We start from the raw sequence: 21,000 nt of genomic DNA on the forward strand, positions 1-21,000 counted from the left end.
TGACGGGGCAAGCCCCCCTGCACCCCTCACACCCCCGCTACTTAAATATTATAACTCCAAGATTGCACTACAGCGAGGAAAAGGGAAATCTCCCATTCTGCACGGTATGCAGATCTCCGTTCACAATGTTGGGATTCGGAAAGTTTGATCATATGGTCTCGGCCATGTGAAATCCAATCTTTCAGGATTTTGGCATTATGGACTGTTCCCACTAAAATACTTTGGTATATCGGCCAATGGCGGGTCACCTTGGCAGGGAACTCCCTCGTGTAAAGAATACTGAAAAAATGAACAGAAGGACATAATCTGTTATCATACATTATTCTCTTGCACTTACTGAATCCCAGTCAAATAACTTTATTCATACTATTAAAAGTAACATTCAATAAAACCCCAGACAGACTTCCCACTGACCAATATATCAAAAACTTTTTAACTATCATATAAAAGAAAACTCTCTTACTATTTTGAGGCTATTTTGACATTAGTCATTATATGTGGAAAGGTCCAAAGCTATGTGAATTACAATAAAACCTATGCTGTTTCTTTGAAAGGACCAGCTTTGCCAGCAAACTTTTTAAAAAAAGACATGTTATACTAGACATCTGAAGAAATATGATACTTTATCCCTAAAATAAAGTGGTCTCAAACTTCTGAGAGGTTCTCGGGTTCAATTCAGTTTCCTCCCAAACACATGTTGCAGGAGGGCTGGCATATCCAAAATGTCCTTAGGTGTGTGTGCACGTGTCTGTGGGTGTGTCTGCGACAGAGACTTGCAAGAAAAGCACAGCAATCTACTTCTCTTCCCTACTTGCCTAGTGAACTCTGTGGAAGGTGGTGGCTATTTATTATAGAAGTCAGATGTGACTCAAACATTGATGGAAATTCTGAGAAACAGCTAACAGTACAGTGTGACAAACTAATAATGGCAGAACTACGGAATTCAGTCACCTGTACAGAACAAGTACAGGGTGGCACAGTGGTGCAGCAGTTAGCATTGCTGCCTCACAGCAAGAGGTTCTCCAGTTCAATACTTGGCTGGGGTGCCTTCTGTGAGGAGTTTACATGTCATACCTGCATTCATTTGGGTTTCCTCTGGGTGCTCCGGTTTCCTCCCACATTCCAAAGATGTGTCTGGAGCGTTTTTCCCCAGGCCTCCACTGAAAATGGTCTCTGACCCAGTCAGACTTTCCTAGTAAACAAATGTTAAATAAATAAAGTAGATACAAGTACTAGGTAATGATGAAGGTGCACATTAAATGTGCAAGTTTGTAGCACCAACAATGACAGGGGCTCAGAAGGTACTATAATGTCAGACCGTATATCCCAGCTTCTGGAACTTGCAAAAGTGTCAGCCTCAAAAATGAAAAAAAAAAAAAAAAACGCAAAGTGGAACTTTTCTTTTTTATGCCAATGGGATTCCATGGACTTTTTAATACAGGTGGAAAGAGATAAACAGAACAAGGAACAATACAGGACATGAAATAATGCCTCATGCTACCTACTCTAAACACCTAAAAAAGTGCATCACCGACCTGGTCCTTGATGGGGATACATCAAAACTGAGTGTAACTCTTAATGGGGAAATGAGACAAGAAAGATGGGCAAACCCAAATTTAGGGACTTACTGTTACAATGACCTTCCTAAGGAGCTCTGATTTTTGCCTGGACTTGTGAAATCTAAACATTTGTTTAGAAAATGGTACAAAACGTAGGAAAGTCTTCTTTAAACTTACTTATATGACCAAGTTTCATAGTAAAGTACAGGTTATTGAGGTAAGTTCATGTCACAGAAGGTTTAATTTCTAGCTGCAACAGAGTAGTTTATAGAGTTTATAATTTACTCAAGTATTTTTACAAGAACCCTACCTGCAACAGCTAAAAAGAGTTGCTATATATATTTCATTCAGATGCTGTTTATCATATTTATAGGTTGTTTACACTTTCTACAGTGAAATGTTTACAGAACTGCTACTGAATGACAAAAATATAACCTATGATCTTACATTATTCTCCTGCTCATAATGAATCCAAACTAAACATCTTATTATGACCATAGCAGACGTTTCCACTGGCAAACAAAATAATGCAGCCTTCTTCAATGCGTCTACTACAGACAAAAAGATTGGTGTGGTAAATGACAAATGCAACTTTATGAAAACAAAATCAAGGTTTAAGTAAGCATAAACAGTAAAACATGCAAAAATATAAAATTAACTGGTAACTTACGAAGACAGCACTATAGCAACTGCATCATTTAAGACACTTTCTCCAAAGAGAACGGCATAGAGATCTACATCCACTTGAAGTTCATTGAATATAGCAAGAACAGTCACTAGTGAAGGAAAGAAAAAGACAAATTTAGAATGTACAAACAATGTTCTCCTAGTAGCAAGTAAGTGCTCAGATAAACTATTTGCAAATCCAAGTAAACATTCTTTAACTGGAAACAGATAAAGATGTTAAAAAGTAAGAATGGATATGAATTAAAAAACAAGTAATCTCCGTGGTATCCCCGAAGTCTCAAAACAACCCACTAAAGTGTAGTGGGTCTAAAAACAAAACAGTGCAAGAAACTTCTCTGTGTGGAAAGATTTTCAGTCCATATATTTCTAGTTAATCACTGTATATTAATCAGATCAGACAATAGTAGTAGAGGTAGCGAACGTAAACTCGTCAAGTCAAAAAGTAATAACAGAAAATATATAATTCTACAGCATTACTAAGTATTCGAAAGTAATCCAAGCAAGGCAGGCAGTCTGTTTCCAGTCGAAAATCCTTTAAGTACACAGACAAGCGATCCAAGTAAAACAAAAATAGAGTAATAATTTCCTCACAAGCTTTCTAAATATATATATATATATATATATATATATATATATATATATATATATATATATATATACTTTTTATCAGGCATGGGAGTGGTTTATTGTGCTGTAAAACAAAGTAAAGGGGGTGACTGTAACACTAAAAAAGTAATTTACAGGGCACAGTGCAATGAATGTGATGCATTCTATGTGGGCAAGACTGTAAATAAACTCAAGCGAAGGATTTCATGTCACCTGTCAGAAATCCGCTCTGGATGTAAAAATAATGCACTAGCCAAACACCTTTCTCTTCATAAAAGACACACAGGTTTTAAGTTCCAGATCCTGGATCGCATAGACACATGGGTGATCTTGAAGGAGACATCCCGAATATTCTGGAGAAACATAAACTCATGTGGCAATTAAAGCTGAACTCTTTTAGAAAGCCTGGACTAAACTACTACTGTTCAATTAAAAGTGCACTGGAACTTAGAAAATTGCCACATTGTTTACATGACTAACTGTATTTTATTTTTTTCTGCAAATTGGTTTTAAATACCATTTTAAATCATTTGAAATTTAAGTGTATATTTTGTTTCTATCATCATACACACACACATATATATATATATATATATATATATATATATATATATATATATATATATTTCTTATATTTTTTTCTGGTTCTCTTTTTTTCTACTTTATTCAAAATGATGGTAATAACAATACTAACTAATTATACAATTATATAGGTTTTTAGGGTTCTTGTACACAGACCTGAAGAAGTCTAGAAGGACAAAAGCGATCTATGTTAACAATAGGTTATGAAAATAGAAACTGATTTTTACATGCAAAATATATATGTATATATTTATACATAATTTTTGATTGCAAAATGAACTAAGGTTGATACATTTCCAGCCATGTAGTATATTGCCTTGTATAAAATCACAGACTTAATAATCTACTTAATAATTTGGTTAAATAAGATGTACCATTAAAGTACATTAGGGCTATATATTATTATGACAGCTACTAGGTAGGGCAGGACCAGCTCGAATTTCACACTGATGGGGGAAGGGATGTGAATTTAACATGTACCAATAACACTTTGTTTTACAGCACAATACACCACTCCCATGGCTGATAAAAAGTATATATATATATATATATATATATATATATATATATATATAGAAAGCTTGTGAGGAAATTACTCTATTTTTGTTTTACTTGGATCGCTTATCTGTGTACTTAATAAAGGATTTTCGACTGGAAACAGACTGCCTGCCTTGCTTGGATTACTTTCGAATACTTAGTAATGCTGTAGAATTATATATTTTCTATTATTACTTTTTGACTTGACGAGTTTACGTTCGCTACTTCTACTACTATTGTCTGATCTGATTAATATACAGTGATTAACTAGAAATATATGGACTGAAAATCTTCCAAACAATGGATATGAATTAAGGATCTAATCACTTGGGTAACTTGCACTGCAGTACTGTTGGGCCACAGCACAGTGAAAACAAACTACTTGTCAAGTTAGAGCTACATAAGCAGGTCCCGCTTCAACAGCATCCAGGAATAAAGCTGCCTGACTTTAACCTGTTTGGCATCTAAAATTTTCTGCACACTACTATCCCCTTACCCTTCCCTCCAATGCTCTACTAGCCTCTTAACCTTATATTTAATACTCTACTAGCCCCCCTCCCCACAAAGCAGCTTACTAACAGCTCACAGCCTTAACCCTCTGCCCTGTCAGACCATATGTGGTAAGTACTTCATGGTCCTTAAAGTAAATATGGAGCATGAACAATCTCTCTTCCCAACTATCACCAGGGATTGCATATCTTGGGGTTGGACAGCAAGAATCTGTGGTTGTTAAGCTTTTTAAAGACTGTCATGGAATGTTTTACAAGCATCTCTGTCCAACAGGTTTGGTTTCTGGCTGGTGTCCTAGGGACAACAGCCACTTAATCAGGGTGTTCCTATTCTATCATAACCGATAAATGTACCATCTTGTCAAATAGTGAAACCATTCACAAAATGTTTGGGGTTGCCCATACTGAGGAGAGGTCGTAGAGGTCAGTGGGCAATCCTCATTTTCTTCATCCCCTTTAAAACTACTGTCATCTGTGGGACAGTGAGGAGTCTTCACCTTCATTCTCATCAACATGTGAACTGGAGAAACTACTTGGAAGTCCATATGCTTCTCTTGCAGATACTGCCTTGGGGATGGCTAGGTAGAAGAAGACAAAGACTTGAGCTGTTCCACATATGAAAGGCTATCCTGTAGGGATCCAATGATTCTTGTGTCTTGATTACAGACATGGTTGGTTACCAAGGTGCTAGACAAAGGCATGTCTCTTGTGCAGGCTGAAATCTGTACACATGCCAAAGGCAGCAAATATAGCTGGTTCTGCACTGGTGACACAGAGTTCAAGCCTAACACCATCCCCTGTGTTACTGGGATCAACCTTGCATGGCAGACATTGAAATTTACCATGGCCAGCTCTTGAGATTAATGGACCCCAACAGCCCAACATCAAAAGCAAGACGATGCCAACTCTGGAGGCAGCATTTTTAGATCATCTGGGGAAGGACTGACTTGTCTATTTGATGTACGCTGCACATACCTACAACTCTTATGGGGCAAACTGAAGATTTAATGGACAAAATTCTGAGTCCTCTCCTAAAGGGGTCCTCTCCTAAAGGTAGGAAGAATTGAGGACATTAGCAATACCCTGCCAAAATCAGAGACAACACCAACTAACACCAATGCAAACAGGCTGAAGGCCTCCCCTGGAAATGGTGACATCAATGTCAATTTCAAGGCTGTGGACATAGGCTAGGCTGCAAGGTCAACAACAAACATGCTGACCTAGACCGCTATAATGCTGAGGCAAAGACCACATCTGAGTCTGACACTGACAGAGACATTGACAACAGCTACTGCTATTTGAAATTTGGCCTTATAGGAATGAAAGCTGATAACAGGCCTCGTGAAAAGTGCACAGAAGAATCAATTAAATAACTTAAGGAAGAAAGGTCTTTAGCTACCTGATGCAATTACTGGAGAGAAAACCTTAGAACTTCATTTGTTGGACCCAAATACATGCCTCCATCATCTTCCTGTAATCAATGCCAATGGACACTGAAATGCTCTAATAAGATTTGACAGATCAAACAGAAGAAGATCTACAAGAAGCAAAATAATTCTCCCTTCCACATCAAATACAGACTACACATTAGTTTTGACACACTTAGTAAAATTCTCCGATACAGCTATGACTGACACCTTAGAAACCCCAGCTTGGGAAGAAAGCAGCAGTGTTTTCTTGTCTTACCCTTTGGGCACTAGGACCCAGAGAGGAAGTTCTTCCCTATCAGGTCTCTCTCAATGTAGTTTGAGCTTCTTTATGGTGTTTTTTTCAAGCAACAGCTTCATCTTTAAAACCAAAAGGCGTGACCTTGACAAGGGGCCTAAGGTTGAAGCACCATCAGGAGCAACAGCTGTCTTTGCTTATATTTAACAACTACAAAAAAAAACCTAAGAAGGTTAGAAACCTCTTCTAAGAGCGCCTGGGCAAAAAACTGCTCCTCTATTCTCTAACATTTCCCTATTAAGAGAACACCAAATTTTAATCTCCTAGCAAAAATGTTCCCTCTCAAACAAAAAATGCACCAAGTATATATATTTTGCAGTGAGATTTGTTTGCCCACTCTTTTTAAACAGCTTTGCACTCCATAATAAAAATAAAAGCTACAAAAAACAAAACTTCTGAACTAGCTACGGAAAGCAACTAGAAGTACTACACACACACACACACACACACACACACACACACACACACACACACACACACACACACACACACGATATATAAACTTGCAGAAAAAAATCTTAGCAAGACAGGCAATACTAAAAGTACTTTAGCTAGAGAAGTGTAACAGTGACAAGCTTTAACATAGCAACATCCACTTGCTCACTTATTAAAGTGCTTAATTGCAATGAAATCAATGAATTGTCTTCTTGTTCACTCTTGTGTTTTCTAAACTTGTTTCTATACTCTTTAAAAATCACTGAGCATCACGTTTAAATCATTCACACACAGTATTCTTTATTTTACAGTAGTCTAAACCAACTATCACTAGAATTGGCACTTTTTGCTGTGGCAAAATACAGCAGAAAGCCACACCAGTTGCACTTCCCCAACACTGCCCCCAACCACCCTGTCTCCTTTCACCTCACCTACTTCCACAATCATTTTATGGTATAAATAGGCACATCAATAGGAGACAGAAAAGAACAACCTCTGAACTTTCTCTGAATTGTCCATATAGCTGTAACAATTTCCTTTAAAAAGTCAGTTTGAGATGTCTTTAAACTCCAGCATTCTGTTTGTGCTGCTAAACAGAATGCCAGAGTTTCTGGACTACTGGACAATTGTTCAGACTTCTGGGTAGTTAGGGGAAAAACATGTAGGTGGGAACCCTAAACAGCAATCCTTACTCGTGTATATCTGGCAATGACTGAGTGCTCTCCTTCCACTCCTGTACTTCAAGCTATTTTATCCCCTTTGCTGCTTCAATTTACAGGTAGTTCATCGACAGTATAGTTTCCACAATTCAAACAGCAGTTTTAGATCATCTGGGGAAGGACTGAGTTGTCCATTTGATGTACGCTGCACACACCTACAACTCTTACTGGGCAAACTGAAGACTTAAAGGACATAATTCTGAGTGCACATAAGATGACCAACAACTACGTACACGATAAATGCCTACTGGCAGCTAGATAATTTCAATGACATTCCTGACTGCTGGCAGGTTAGACTGCAACTCTCTAGAGCTGAGAGTCATATGAAAAATTACATGTGAGAAAATCTTTACAACTGAACATGAAAAGCAGTTTTTGCATTTCTTGTTCAGCTGAATCAATTTTCTCATGTTTACTGTGCTCAAGTGCAGCACTGAATGCAGTCAATTCTGTACAAGGATTAAAGTGCAGTGAGGCAAAAGCACTGACTGTAGTCTGCCTTTCAAGTGACATTGGTTTGAGTGGGATAAGGAATACCACACAGAGAAAGTACCACAGGTATGATCAACACAACAGTCAGCATCACCAAGATTTAACCAGTTATGCCACTGCGACCTTGCCACACTCTCCAGAGCTTATTGTTATAACTCAAGCCATCTAAAAGTAAAACAAATGCTGTGTAAAATACAATTCTGTGCATTTCACTTGTTGCAAAAGTACATAAGCTTTTTGTTTTTGTAAATACTATTAAATTCTCACAGTTTAAACAATGGGATAAGTACATATACACTAAAAGAAAACAATGGCATTTCATTGTATTTATGCATTATAGGAATATTTTGTTTTTTAAGTATCATTTATTCTAATATAATTTACATTGCTCAGTTCCAGCCTTCCCTTAAATCTCGCTCCTCCTCCTCATTACTCTGCATTTTTGTTTCCAAAAATTCCATTTATTCGTAGGAAATTTACCCCTTCTCTTTTATAAAGATGTTGTCCCCAAGTCTTTATCTAATTTACAATATTCAGTATTTTAAAAAGCAGTTTTAGATTTTGATTTACATTTTCCAGCAAATTATTTTTTTGGCAGACAATAGCATTAAACTTGGTAAAGCTTTGCTATGTCTAGGCAATTAAAAGCCTACAGTGGATATAAAAAATGTACACCCCCCCCCCCCCGTTAAAATGCCAGGTTTTTGTGATATAAAAAATGAGACCACAATAATTTCAAAACTTTTTCCACCTTTAATGTGGCCTATAACCTGTAAAATTCGATTGAAAAACAAACAAATCTGTTAGGGGAAAAAATATAAAAAATAAAAAACGTACAATAAGCTGGTTGCATAAGTGTGCACACCTTTAAACTAATACTTTGTTGAAGCACCTTTACATTTAATTACAGCATTCAGTCTTCTTGGGTAAGAGTAAATCAGCCTGCTACATCTTGACTTGGCAACATTTGTTCCCTCTTCCTTCTAAAAGCGCTTCAAATCTGTCAGGTTGTGAGGGCATCTGTTGTGCATAGCCCTCTTCAGGTCACCACACAAATTTTCTATTGGAGTTAGGTCTGGGCTCTGGCTGGGCCATTCCAAAACTTTCATTTTCTTCTGGTGAAGCCATTTTTTTGTTGATTTGGATGTATGCTTGGAGTCATTGTCATGTTGTAAAGTGAAATTCCTCTTCATCTTCAGCTTTCTAGCAGACGCCTGAAGGTTTTGGGCCAAAAGTGACTGGTATTTGGAACTGTTCATAATTCCCTCCACCTTGACTAAAGCCCCAGTTCCAGCTGAGGAAAAACAACCCCGAAGCATGATACTGCCACCACCATGCTTCACAGTGGGGATGATGTTCTTTTGGTGATTTGCGCCAAACGTACCTTTTGGAATTGTGGCCAAAAACTTCAACCTTGGTCTCATCAGACCATAAAAAAGTTAGGTACTCACCATAACATTCCATCTGAGTAGCTGAACTTCATTTGTCTTCAACCTATGGGTATTCGGATCCGAATCGGATCAGAGACGAACTCATCACTGGCATCTGATCAGAGCTACAAGCTCCTCACCTTACCCACAATGCTCCCTATCTCCTTCCTTCCCTCAGACAGAGTTTGCTGCTCAAGAAAACACAAGCCCAACCCAATCAGACCTTACCACTAATGGCTTGCAATAACCAACCAAGCATAAACCAGGAGAGACACTATAGTGTTCCTCTCCCAAATGCAAGGTTAGAACAAAAATGACAAGGTCGGGGGTAAGGGGGGGGGGGTTGAAGACAAATGAGGTACAAATACTCAAAGAATGTTATAGTGAGTACACAACTTCTTTATCTGAAGTGGTTGACTTCATTTGGTCTTCAACCTATGGGACAGATTCCCCAGCTACCAACACCTGGGTGGCCCTCATGGAAGGATATTCCGAAGCACCGCAGAACCAAAGGCTGCCCTACTCCTAGATACAATGTCTAACTTGTAATGAGATATGAAGGCATGAGATGAGGACCAAGTAGCTGTAGAACAAATGTCATCCAGCAACACCCTAAACCAAAAAGCCGCTGAGGTAGCCAGGGACATAGCAGAGTCGGCTTTTACTCCACCCGGAGGGGAAATGCCTCTATCAGCATGTATGCTCGCATGATACATTGGGAAATCCAGCGAACAATGGTTACTTTAGAAATTGGCTTGCCCAAAAAAGGTTTCGAGTAGGATCCAAACAACTGATCAGATTTACGAAAAAATTTTGTTGTGTGTAAATAAAACCTCAATTGTCTATGCGCGTCCAGTAAGTGCAATTTGTATTCGCCCCTATTTTGGAAATTTGGAAAGAAAATAGGGAGATTGATAGCTTGATTAATATTGGCTTCTGACGCCACCTTGGGAAGAAAGGAAGGATTAGTGAGTGCAGGGAAACCCTGCCCTTATGAAAAACCATGTAAGGAACTTTAATGGACAATGCTTGAAGTTCCGATACCCTCCTAGCAGAAGTGACAGCTACCAAAAAGGCAGTTTTCCAGAATAGGAGTTGTAAATCGACTGATGCCACGGGCTCACAGGGAGGAGACACCAGAGCCTAAAGTACCAAGGTGAGGTCTCAAGGGGGTGTAGGATCTTTCATTGGGGGTCTTAAAAGAAAGGTATCTTTAAGGAAGGTCTTGCAAGTCTGGAAGAAGCTAGGGAAGCCATGTTTTCCCCCACATGGAAGTTAGAGATGGCAGCCAGCTGGACTTTAATGGTAGTGGAACTAGCACCTTGGTGAAAGATACTCGCTAGAAATTCCAGAACAGCCAAACTGGAGCCTTGAATGGATCCAGGTCCCGTTGAGAAGCCCATCTAGAAAACAGTTTCCACTTGCTGCAATAAATTTTTCTGGTGGAAGACTTGTGAGCCGCAACAAAAATGGTTTTAACCGGAGTGGATAACACAGGAGTCCTAATCATTAATGGAACTGGAGCCGCCAAGCGGCAAGTTTCAGACTGTCCAGGTCTGGGTGGGAATCCCTGAGCGATGCAAAATTAGATCCAGAACCAGATCCAAGATCCATGGTGGAACTGCCAGGTGAGACCAAATGGAGGGGAACTGGACTTGACGAGGCCAGTATGGGGCAATGAGGATTACTGAGCTACCCAACCTGCGAGCTTTCTGTAGAAACTTCAGAATGAGAGGTAACGGGGGGGGGGGGTAAGCATAAAGAAGACCGGGAGGCCAAGCATGAACCAGTGTTTCTCTGGGGGTTCAGAGTGAAGAACTCGCTGCATTTCTCATTGGAAGAAGATGCAAAAAGATCGCAGCAAGGCCGACGCCACTTGAGGAAGATCTGTTCTGCTACTGAAGGATTCAAAGACCAGGCATCAGAATAGTCCTGCTGAGCCTGTCCACCAGAATGTTGGACCTTCCTGGAATGTGCATTGCCACCAGAAAGCGGCCGGTGGAGATCACCCATTCCTCTCACTCTCATGGCCTCGTGACAAAGGGGGTAAGATCTGGTTCCACCCTGTTTGTTGATATACCAGACTACTGACATGTTGTCTGACTGAACAGCAATAGTCCCTAGAGGAAGCTGGGCATGAAGGGCCTGCAACACTAGAAGAACCGCCCTCATCTCTGGGATGTTGATATGCAAACTGGTCTCAGAAGGGGACCACATGCTTTGGACAGTTCTTCCCAAGCAATGCCCCCCCCCCAGCTGGGAAGCATCCATGGTCACTGTGGTTGTGGGAAAGGATGGAACAAAGGGACATCCCCTAACAAGGTCTGGGGAGAGAATCCACCAGAAGAGACTCTCTGTATGCCCGGGAAATTCAAACTGGATGGGACAAGGGTAACTCTAGTAGAGACCATTGAACTGCTAGTGTCCACTCCAGAACTCGCATATGAAGTTGTGCAAAGGGTAGAAGATTGATAGTGGCTGCTATGGAACCCAGAGCCTTCCTGGACAATGTAAGAAACATGAAGTCTGAAATTGTGTACCCTTTCCAGAGTGAGGTAAACCTCCATTTGTATGGTGTTCTATGAAGTTTAGAGTCTGGACTGGAGTCAGTGATGATTGGCTGAGGTTTATGGTAATGCCCAGACTGTTCGCTAGTACTAGGAAATAATCCCTGGCTTGGCACAGCAGATGCCTGATGGGGGCAGCAAGGAGCCAATCATCCAGGCAAGGGAAGACCTGAACTCCCTGGAGTCTCAGGTGAGCCATTTCTACCGCCATCACTTTGGTAAACACCCGGGGACTGTGGTGAGACCAAAGGGGAGGACCTTGAACTGATGATTGGCCCCCAGCCAAAAGCGGAGAAACCTGTGGGAGCGCCTGTTCATTTTGATATGACAGTGCGCGTCCTGGAGTTCAATCGAGCACATCCAATCTTTTTCCTGCAGGTAGGGTAGGATGGAATGAAGGGTGACCATCTGGAATTTTTCTTTGGCTACAGACAGGTTCAATGTGGAAAAATCCAGAATGGTTCTTGGGTCTCCTGTGTTTTTTGGCATTAAAAAGAACCTGGAATAAATGCCCGATCCAGATTGGCCTGGGGGGACGGTATGGATGACTCGCTTTCTTAGCAGCTTGTCTATTTCCAGTGCTGCTACCTCCCGTTGCACGGGTGGGATGTCTGGGAGGGGTTTTGGAGGGATAGATGGGTCTATGAACGGGATGCAATAACCTCTAGATATGACTTGCAACACCCAACAGTCTGTTATGGCCTCCCACTCCGTTGGGTGTAGCGAGAGTTGACCCCCGACTGCCTCCAGAGACGAGCAGTCGGGAAGCCCCTCAGGGCTGCTTTGCTGGCCTGTCCGAGAACAGTTCTCAAGACCTGAAATTTCTCATACCCCCTCTGCCTCTGAGCCGGTGTCTATCATGACCCCCCTCTGCCTACACGCTCTAGGAACCTAAACCTTGTCACCACAATAAACAGGACATGTTGGAGGGATACATTCCTATCCCAGAGACTTCCCATACTCTGGAACAGGCTACCCATATATGTCAAGCAAAGTTCTTCATTAGCACTCAAGAAAAATCTTGATGAGTGGATGGAAAATAGGAAATACACCTCGGGGATCACTTCTGTGTCTCTGCTCGACAGTGGCACAGGAAAATAACTTTCTTGAATGGCATAAGCCAGGGAACCTTGTTGGCTAGGCTTAAGTAGGCCCTTGGGCCAATAGCCTAGTAACTACCTATGAACCTGAGGGGGTGAGAAGCGGATCCTGATGGCAGACAGGGTCTTCCCATCCTTCTCACTCTGGACCAGTGTTTCATGCACAGACTTCCCAAACAGGGAAGAACCATCGTAGGGGGCATTAGCAAAAGACACGTTGAAGGGTTCCGAGAATTTACACAGCCAGAGCCGGGCATGACGCCTCATGGCAACGCCAGACCTGGCCACCCTAGCAGCTCCCTCCATGGCATGGGAAAGGAGGTGCATGGACATACTGGCTACTGCCTTAAGAGTGGCCATTCGTCCAGAGAATGTCTTCTTGCCCCTCTGCTGATGTGGACTTCAGGGGGGACTCAGCGACTTCACTAAGTCACACTGCAATCAGATGACATGTGCCATATAGTTCAGTGCCCTTATGGTAAAGGTTGCTGAAGCATACACCCACTTCTCCAAATGGTCCATTGTCCTTGACTTCAAGTCAGGAGGATGGACCGTAGAGCTCTCCTGTGCAAGCTCTTTCTTTGTGGTGGCTGCCACAATCATGGTGTCTACTGGGGACCCCTTACTCCAACTAGTCCTGTCTGGTGGGGGGGGCCGAGGATCCTATATGGATGCTTGAGAATAGGCTTCACGGTGTCCGGTTCCTTCCATGCCAGAGATGTTATCAGGTCCACAAGCGAGTCCGCAGGAGGGGGAGCCCAGGAAGTAGATGGGCCCTTGCCGAATGCCTCTAGGAATACCAACTCGTCCTGGGTTGGTTTTGGTAAGACCACCCCCCCCGGGCAAAGGAGTTCCATGATGTCTCCAAAGGAGAAATCTTCGGGGGATGACCGGGGGAACCTTCCCCCTTCCTCCAATTCAGTGTCATCCATGAGGGACTCTGGAGAGGAGTCCAGGTGCCTCCTTTTGCATGTCAGCTTGCGAGCTGCCTCCTCAGTGGGACTATGTGGGGACTCACAAGCTTCTTGCTGCTCTCAGACGGGACACAGCGAGCACAGGCTATCCCTGAGAGGACAAGAGTGTCGAGGCTGAAACCAGAGCTGAGGGAGTCGGGGCAGAGTCCAAAGATGAGATGGTCAGGGGTCTCGAAGTACTCGAGAGGACCCTCTCCACCACTTCAAAAGCCGAGGGAGAGTGCACTTCCTGAGAAATAAGCAAGGGAGCTGCTCCCCTTGGATCCAACATGGGAGCTGGAGCCAAGACTGCTAGTGCCGAGAGAGATACTGCGCTCTGAAAGGCTTGGAGCTGACAGTGCCACCTCGGATCAGACGCCCAGACTACGGCTCTGAGAGCTCAGATCTGACTCGGTCAGATGCAACATGCTCAAGGTAATGGCCAGTGTCGAGGTACAAGGTATCAATGGCACCGATGCCCTGACCTAGAGAGTCCTCTGATCCACAGACTCCAAAACTGATCGGAGAAGGAGTTATGGGGGTGAAGAAGGGCTACGAGCTCCCCGCTCTGGAGGGAGAGGGGACTGGCAAGACTACCATCTGGATCTGGTTGCAGATGAACTTCTGCATCATCCTGTCCATCTCTGCCTCACTCAGACAACGAGTTGACCTAAATGAAGAAGCCACCGACACCAGCCAGGAGTGCTGATGAAGGGAACCTCTAGATGGGGGCCTAGATACCTCCAGCTCCGGGGAGAACCTGGGAGATCAGAGCCAAGGGGTAATGGGCCTAGGAGGGGTCTTTGATTTAGCAGGTGGCCCTGCCGGAGCCAAGTGGTCCAGGGACCGCTTCCTATACTTGTCCTGTAATTTTTCGCCTTCCGCAGACCTCATGGTGGGAGGTTGAGTACCAGAGGTCTGAGGAGGGGAGGAAATAGAAGCAGCCGAGGTAGAGGCCACCGATGCAGTAACGGGGACAGCCATCCCCAAAGAAAGGAGCAGACCTTTCATGACCAGCTTAGCCCTCCTGTCTTTAAGGGCCCGCAGGCTGATACCTGCAAAAATAGGGCAGGAGGTCAGCAAATGGCCCGTGCCCAAACACACTACACACAGAGTGTGGACATCAGCTGGGGAAAGCTTATGACTACACTCTGAAACTCCCAAGCCAGTGTTTAGGAAATGCACAGCCATACTAGGGAACACAAACACCCCAAACAGCACCCTGTAGACACACACACACCTACAGGAGAGGGAGCGGGAAACCAGCAGGGAGACTATGCTAATTACAACAACTAGTTTTAACTTTTTTTTTTTTTTGATCCGACGGACAAACATGGTATGGGGAGGTGAAAAAGGAAAGGGATGGGAATCAATTTAGAAAAAACAACCGCAAAAGTAGACGCTTATCAAAAGACAGCCTGGAGCTCTGAGACGACGATGCGTAGCATTTCAGAGGCAAACAAGATCTGAGGGAAGGAAGGAAATAGGGGAGCATTATGGGTAAGAGGAGGAGCTTGGATCAGATGCTAGTGATGCGTTCGTCTCAGATCCGATTCACGATCCGAATTACCTTTCTCTATCTAGTTATTTGCTGCCACTATTTGGGCTCCTTTGCTAATTTTCTCCAGTAAATTCCAGATTCCTCTTTCATTCTTTATATACTCCTACTTGCAGCCCTCTCTATTGGTAAAATCTTCTGTCTCCACACCTGTGTTGACTTAGTTCTTAGAACACTTTCTGCTATTTTAGTAATATAACAGTCTGAATGGCTGTTATACTCCTTAAGGAGCTGCATCCCAAATCATATTCTCTCCTTATTCCTTGAACCCCCCCCCCCATCTTGGTCCATCATTATCCCTTTCATCTTTGATTTATAACCTTTGGCTTGTATTACATATATAAGTCTCAAGTGTATAGCTCTAAAGTATCCCTTCAAATCAACCAAAAACAGCTATGCTTGTTCTATGGAGAGAGTCAACTTAGCCCACTTAACTCGCCCTCTCCAACTTCCAAATAACTTCTTTCAGCTCTTAGGTATGCGCCTCAACTTCTCCTCTGCCTGATAAAAATATGCCTGACCTGTATATGTAAACTAATGTGACTGGAAACATGTTCACTTCCTGTACCTTAATATCTATATCCACAATCGAGCTTTCAGCTTCACACTTTTTGTATTATTTTAATCGCTTCCCACATATCCTTAGCTGCCATAAAAGAATCATGTTTAATCCATACAAACAAATACGCCATCTTATCATGTTTCTATAAATGCAGTTACTGTTGAACCAATCTCTGTATCGCTGCACAGTTTACCACTATAGCCTTTGGTTTATATTTATTTTATATCCTGAAAATACCCAAAACAGTCTCAACATGTTACATAACATTGAAATGTTCTTTTCTGGACTTATCAAGTACAAAACAGTATAATTTGTGAAAAGTTAACTTTTCTTGATTACTATACAGCTGTATCCTTGAACTTGTGAGTTTTTTTTTTTTTTCCAGTGGCTCCAAGTATAAAACAAATGTTGGAAGGCTGGCATAATGGTTAAGATGTTTACCTTGCAGACACAAGGTGCAGGGTTCAATTCTCACATGGTGTAACTGGCTAGGTTTAAAATGGCCCACAAAGACAGTTAGCCTAGTACTAATCTATGAACCTAAAATTAAGGAAGAGGCCTCAAATTAGGGACACTTTTTGGGTTGGCATAATGGTTAGGGCATTTACCTTGAAGACACAGGGTACAGTGTTTGATTCTCACTTTTGGGAAGCATGGCTAGGCTTAAAAACGCCCCTTGGGTCATTAGTCTAATAATTACCTATGAGCCTATGAACAAAAGGTAAAGGGGACACCCCTGCCTGTTTCTCCCACCTTAATTCTTGCCATCAACCCTTCAGACATATCCTTCTAATTAATCCTATTACTGTACAAGGGGATGCAAACGCTGTGATCCCTGATCATAAAATCCAACTAAAAAGGCCTTCTCTGCATCAAGACCTATCAACAAAAGAAAAGTACATGGGAATTTCCCTTTCTGTGAAAAAGACATACCACCTGTTTTCCAAGTCCGTGGGCATGGTACTCTGGAGCAAAACTGTCTGAGCTGCCTGTTCAGAGTGGAGGTAAAAGGATCTATTTGGGAAACTCTCAAGTGATGGACAATCTGCAGGAAGATGTGTTCGACTCTACTTGTGATGGTCTGTCCTGGATCTAATCAAGTACTCTAACACATTGTTAAAAGAAGAGAAGGCACCAAATTGCAGTCTCCCAGGCAATCAAGGCCAGTCTGCACAGTCTGTAAGACTTGGTCCTGCCCTGCTTGTTGATTCATCACATTATTGTGGTGACATCTATGAGAATTCAGGAAGTTCCTGGAGTCCAAAGGTGGTGTAGAGATTGAAAGACTAGTATCATAGCTTTTAATTCTGTGATGTGTCTATGAACCTTCTTATCCTGCCCTGACCAAATATCCTGTACTTGTCATAGAACATGCCCCCAGTGCCACACCTACGGTATCTGTCCAGACTTCCTCACAAGGAGAAGGAAACAGAAATGGCACTGAGTGACATCTGGTAAATCCACCACTGAAATTCCTTTGTGATGAAGGGCAAGAGAGGAATAGGAAAGTTCAAGGGGTGGCAGTGTTAAGCGCAGACATGAGGTACCAATGAATATTCTTGATGTGGAGCCTAGTAAAAGGTATCTGAATGACAGAGGCCATATACTCCTGGACTCTCAATAGTTCTCTTGCTGAAGTCAAATCTAATGGAAGATGAGACTAGAAGAATGCTATCAGAAATTGAAGCTTGTCCTAAAGTTGAAATACACTGTTCAGACAGCAACCCAAAATTACCAGATCCTGGTACGACAGAAGGATAGACTGTTTCTGATTTACTGTGAAACCCAAGCAATGAAAAAAGTCTACACAAACTGCTGGACCAAAGAGAAGTTTGTTGACTGAACCTGGAAAAGATCACTCAGACATGGGCAGATATAGAAACCATGGAGCCTGCGAGAGGTTATGACTGAGCCTACACTTTTCAAATACCCTTTGAGCTCTTGAAAGGACCAAAGGGCAAAGCATGAAACTATAAGTGAAACTGAAAGACACAGAATCATAAGAATTTCCTTTGTTCTGGATAGATGGGAGTATACAGATATGCATCTTTGAGATCTAAGGTAACCAAGAAAGCATGGATAAACAATCACTGGAAGCAAAGTTTGAGACAGCATTTTGAACTCTGAAATCCTTACAAAGGTGATGAGAATTGATAAATCCAAAACTGGTCTCCAGGTACCTTCTTTTCTTAGAACTAAGAACGTCTTGGGTGGAAAAAAAAAAACTTCTGTATTGGTGAAAGGGAATTGGTTCAATGGTTCCAAGATTAATCAACTCTTTCAAAATGGAAAAACGTTGGTGTTCTTTAATTGAGGGCATCTGGGAAGTGGGAACAGCTAAGCGAGTTGGTATCCTTTCTGAATGATGTTGGGTACCCGTTTGTTTGAAGTTATCAGTTCAAGTTCCATTCAGGGAAGAAAAGATAACTTATTAGAAAGAGAAAGGTTAGGAAGGCTGATGTGGGAGGGAAGTGTAGAGAAATAGACTGATGGTCAAAAGTTGGAAGTTTCGTCTGGAAAGGAACACAAGTCTAATTTGGGTTCTCTTTGGTAAACTTTTTGCCTTTCTGTTTGAGAAAAAAGCAGTCAGCTTTGAAGGGTAGTTCCTTTGAACCTTAGGAACAGAAGATGGGGAGATCTGTTCAAAACACTGCATAATCGTACCTCTCTCCTGCAAGTTTTTAAAAATATCTAAGTCTTCAGGACCAAACAGAGTTTCTTTATCAAAAGGAGCATCTAATACTTTTTCTTGATGACCTCAGGTAAAGATTTCAGTCTAAGCCATGAGTACCTTCTTAAAACTAAACCCTTAACTGCAAATTTGGAAGAAGCATATGCAGCATTACAACTGCTTTTGACATAGAGCCTAGCAACTTGGGAAAGAGAATTAAGAGAAAACAAGTAAGATTTAATGTCCAATTCCAGCATGTCTGTGAGAAGCTAATTCATGTCACTCACAAATGGCCAACACATATCTGGTCATGTGGGTTTGATATTTTATAGCCCTAAACCGCAAGTGCTACAGAGGTGTACACAGTTTTCCAATATACATAAAAAACACTACTATCCTTGTCATTGGGTAGAGCATTACTAGATGGGAATACTTTGGCTGGTTTATCTAATTCCACCAAAATTACCGCAGGATCCGAGGAAGAAGATTTTTATAAAGAAGCTTATGGGTGTCAGGGGCCTTGGTAAAGCCTACTCTGTTTTTTTTAGGAGCAGGGGGATGGGATTTTGAGTTAAGTGAAGCAAAAGTAAAAGTATCATCTAAAACATCACTTAAAGCTTCTTTAAGATCAGAAGGATGGCTAAAGGTTTAGCACCTCCGAGATCCAGTATGATATTAAAAATGACACATTCAATAAATATAAGGAAGATCTTGTTGACAGATTTCACAATAGAGGCTACAGATCAGGAGATATTATCATGGCTAGTAGGTGAGCAAGCACACAAACTAGGGAACAGTTATTACAACACAAACCTAAAACAACAGAGGGCCAAAACCTGTTAAGAATGGTCACTACTTATAGTCAGAATACTGGTGGACTCATGAATATTATAAACAAACACTGGAATATAATAGGTTCATAGGTTCATACTAGGCTATCTGCCCTAGGGCATTTATAAGCCTAGCCAGAATGTGTTTGGCTTTCGCCACCCATATTAAATTTATTATGCTATGCCCTTTTTCGAGGTTAGTATACTGTGCCTCTGTCTAACAGTGACACAGAAGTGATACCCGGGGTAAACCTACGATCTCCCATCCACTCATCAAGATTCCTCTTGAAGAGAGTCAATGAGGGACTCTGCCTAACCTGGACTGGGATTTTATTCCAGAGTGAAGGGAGCCTCTGGGTTATGAATCTGTCCCTCCAGCATGTCCTATTTATTTCAGTGCTGAGGTTCAAGTCTCTCGAGTGCGTAGCTCGATGGGATTTGGATTTTCTGAGGTGCAGCATGTCCATTAATTCCGGGTTGGACATGGCTTTATACGTCAGGCACAGATCGCCTCTGAACAGGCGGTATGCCACTGAGTAGAGCTGGAGTTTCTTTAACCGGGCAGCATATGGCATCTGTTTGAGCCCTTTGATCCTCTTGGTGAAGTACTTTTGGGGTCTTTCCAGTTGCTGCAGGTGTCTGGTAAGGTACATCCCAAAAGGGGCATTGTACTCAATTATGGGCCTGATGAGGGATGAGTAAAGAGGAACAATGACGTCCCCTGATCTAGATGTGAATCCCTTCATGATTAGGTGGGCTATATAAAATGTTTTTCTAACCACTTTGGCCACGTGGTTGTCAAATGAGAGATTGCTATCAACTTGGGTCCCCAGGTCCCTAATTACTTCTGTACTTAATGGATTACCGCCTATGTGGTAATTTGTGGGCACTTTGTTTTTGCCAAAGGGGATGACTATACACTTTTTGGCATTTAGCTTGAGGCCATGGCTCTGGCACCAGTTGTCTGTTTCTATGAGGCCCTTTTGGTGGATGCTTGTGTTGGCTGGAGAGTCGATTATGGCGCCCAGTTTGCAGTCATCTGCGAACTTGGTCAGCCACAGTCCTTCCGTGTTGGCCTGTACCTCTGAGAAATATATACCGAACAAGACAGGTCCCAGGACTGAGCCTTGTGGGACACCACTTGTAACTGGTTTGGAGTCTGACATGGCTCCAGCAATTCTAACCATGTGGGTTCTGTCCTTGAGCCAATTTGCAATCCATCTAGTGACATAGGGGTTTATATTTAAGCTGGTGAGCTTATCTATAATGCCCGAGTGGGGTATTGTATCGAAGGCTTTTGCGAGGTCCAGGTAGGCTGTGTGGACCACCTTCCCCTCGTCAATGGCCTTGGTGACTGTTTCAAAGAAATCAACCAGGTTTAAGAGGCAGGATCTGCCCTTAACAAAGCCGAACTGGGTAGGATCCAGTGTTTGTAGGTCCCCAATATCTTTATTTATGAGGTCCATGATGATCCTTTC

General features: G+C 42.1%; 1 protein-coding gene across 1 annotated transcript in view; it reads right to left on the minus strand.

Moving 5' to 3' along the window:
- The window catches only part of SLC9A6 (solute carrier family 9 member A6), a 2,005,079-nt gene that overhangs the window by 1,621,486 nt on the left and 362,593 nt on the right, over nucleotides 1–21,000 (minus strand). The window contains exon 6 of the mRNA XM_044057306.1: nucleotides 2,230–2,335. Coding sequence (XP_043913241.1) covers nucleotides 2,230–2,335 — 106 coding nt within the window. The remainder of the gene's footprint in view (nucleotides 1–2,229; nucleotides 2,336–21,000) is intronic.

This window comes from Protopterus annectens, chromosome 15.part0 (assembly GCF_019279795.1).
Source record: "Protopterus annectens isolate FY-2018-M chromosome 15.part0, PAN1.0, whole genome shotgun sequence".
NCBI classification, from domain to species: domain Eukaryota; kingdom Metazoa; phylum Chordata; order Ceratodontiformes; family Protopteridae; genus Protopterus; species Protopterus annectens.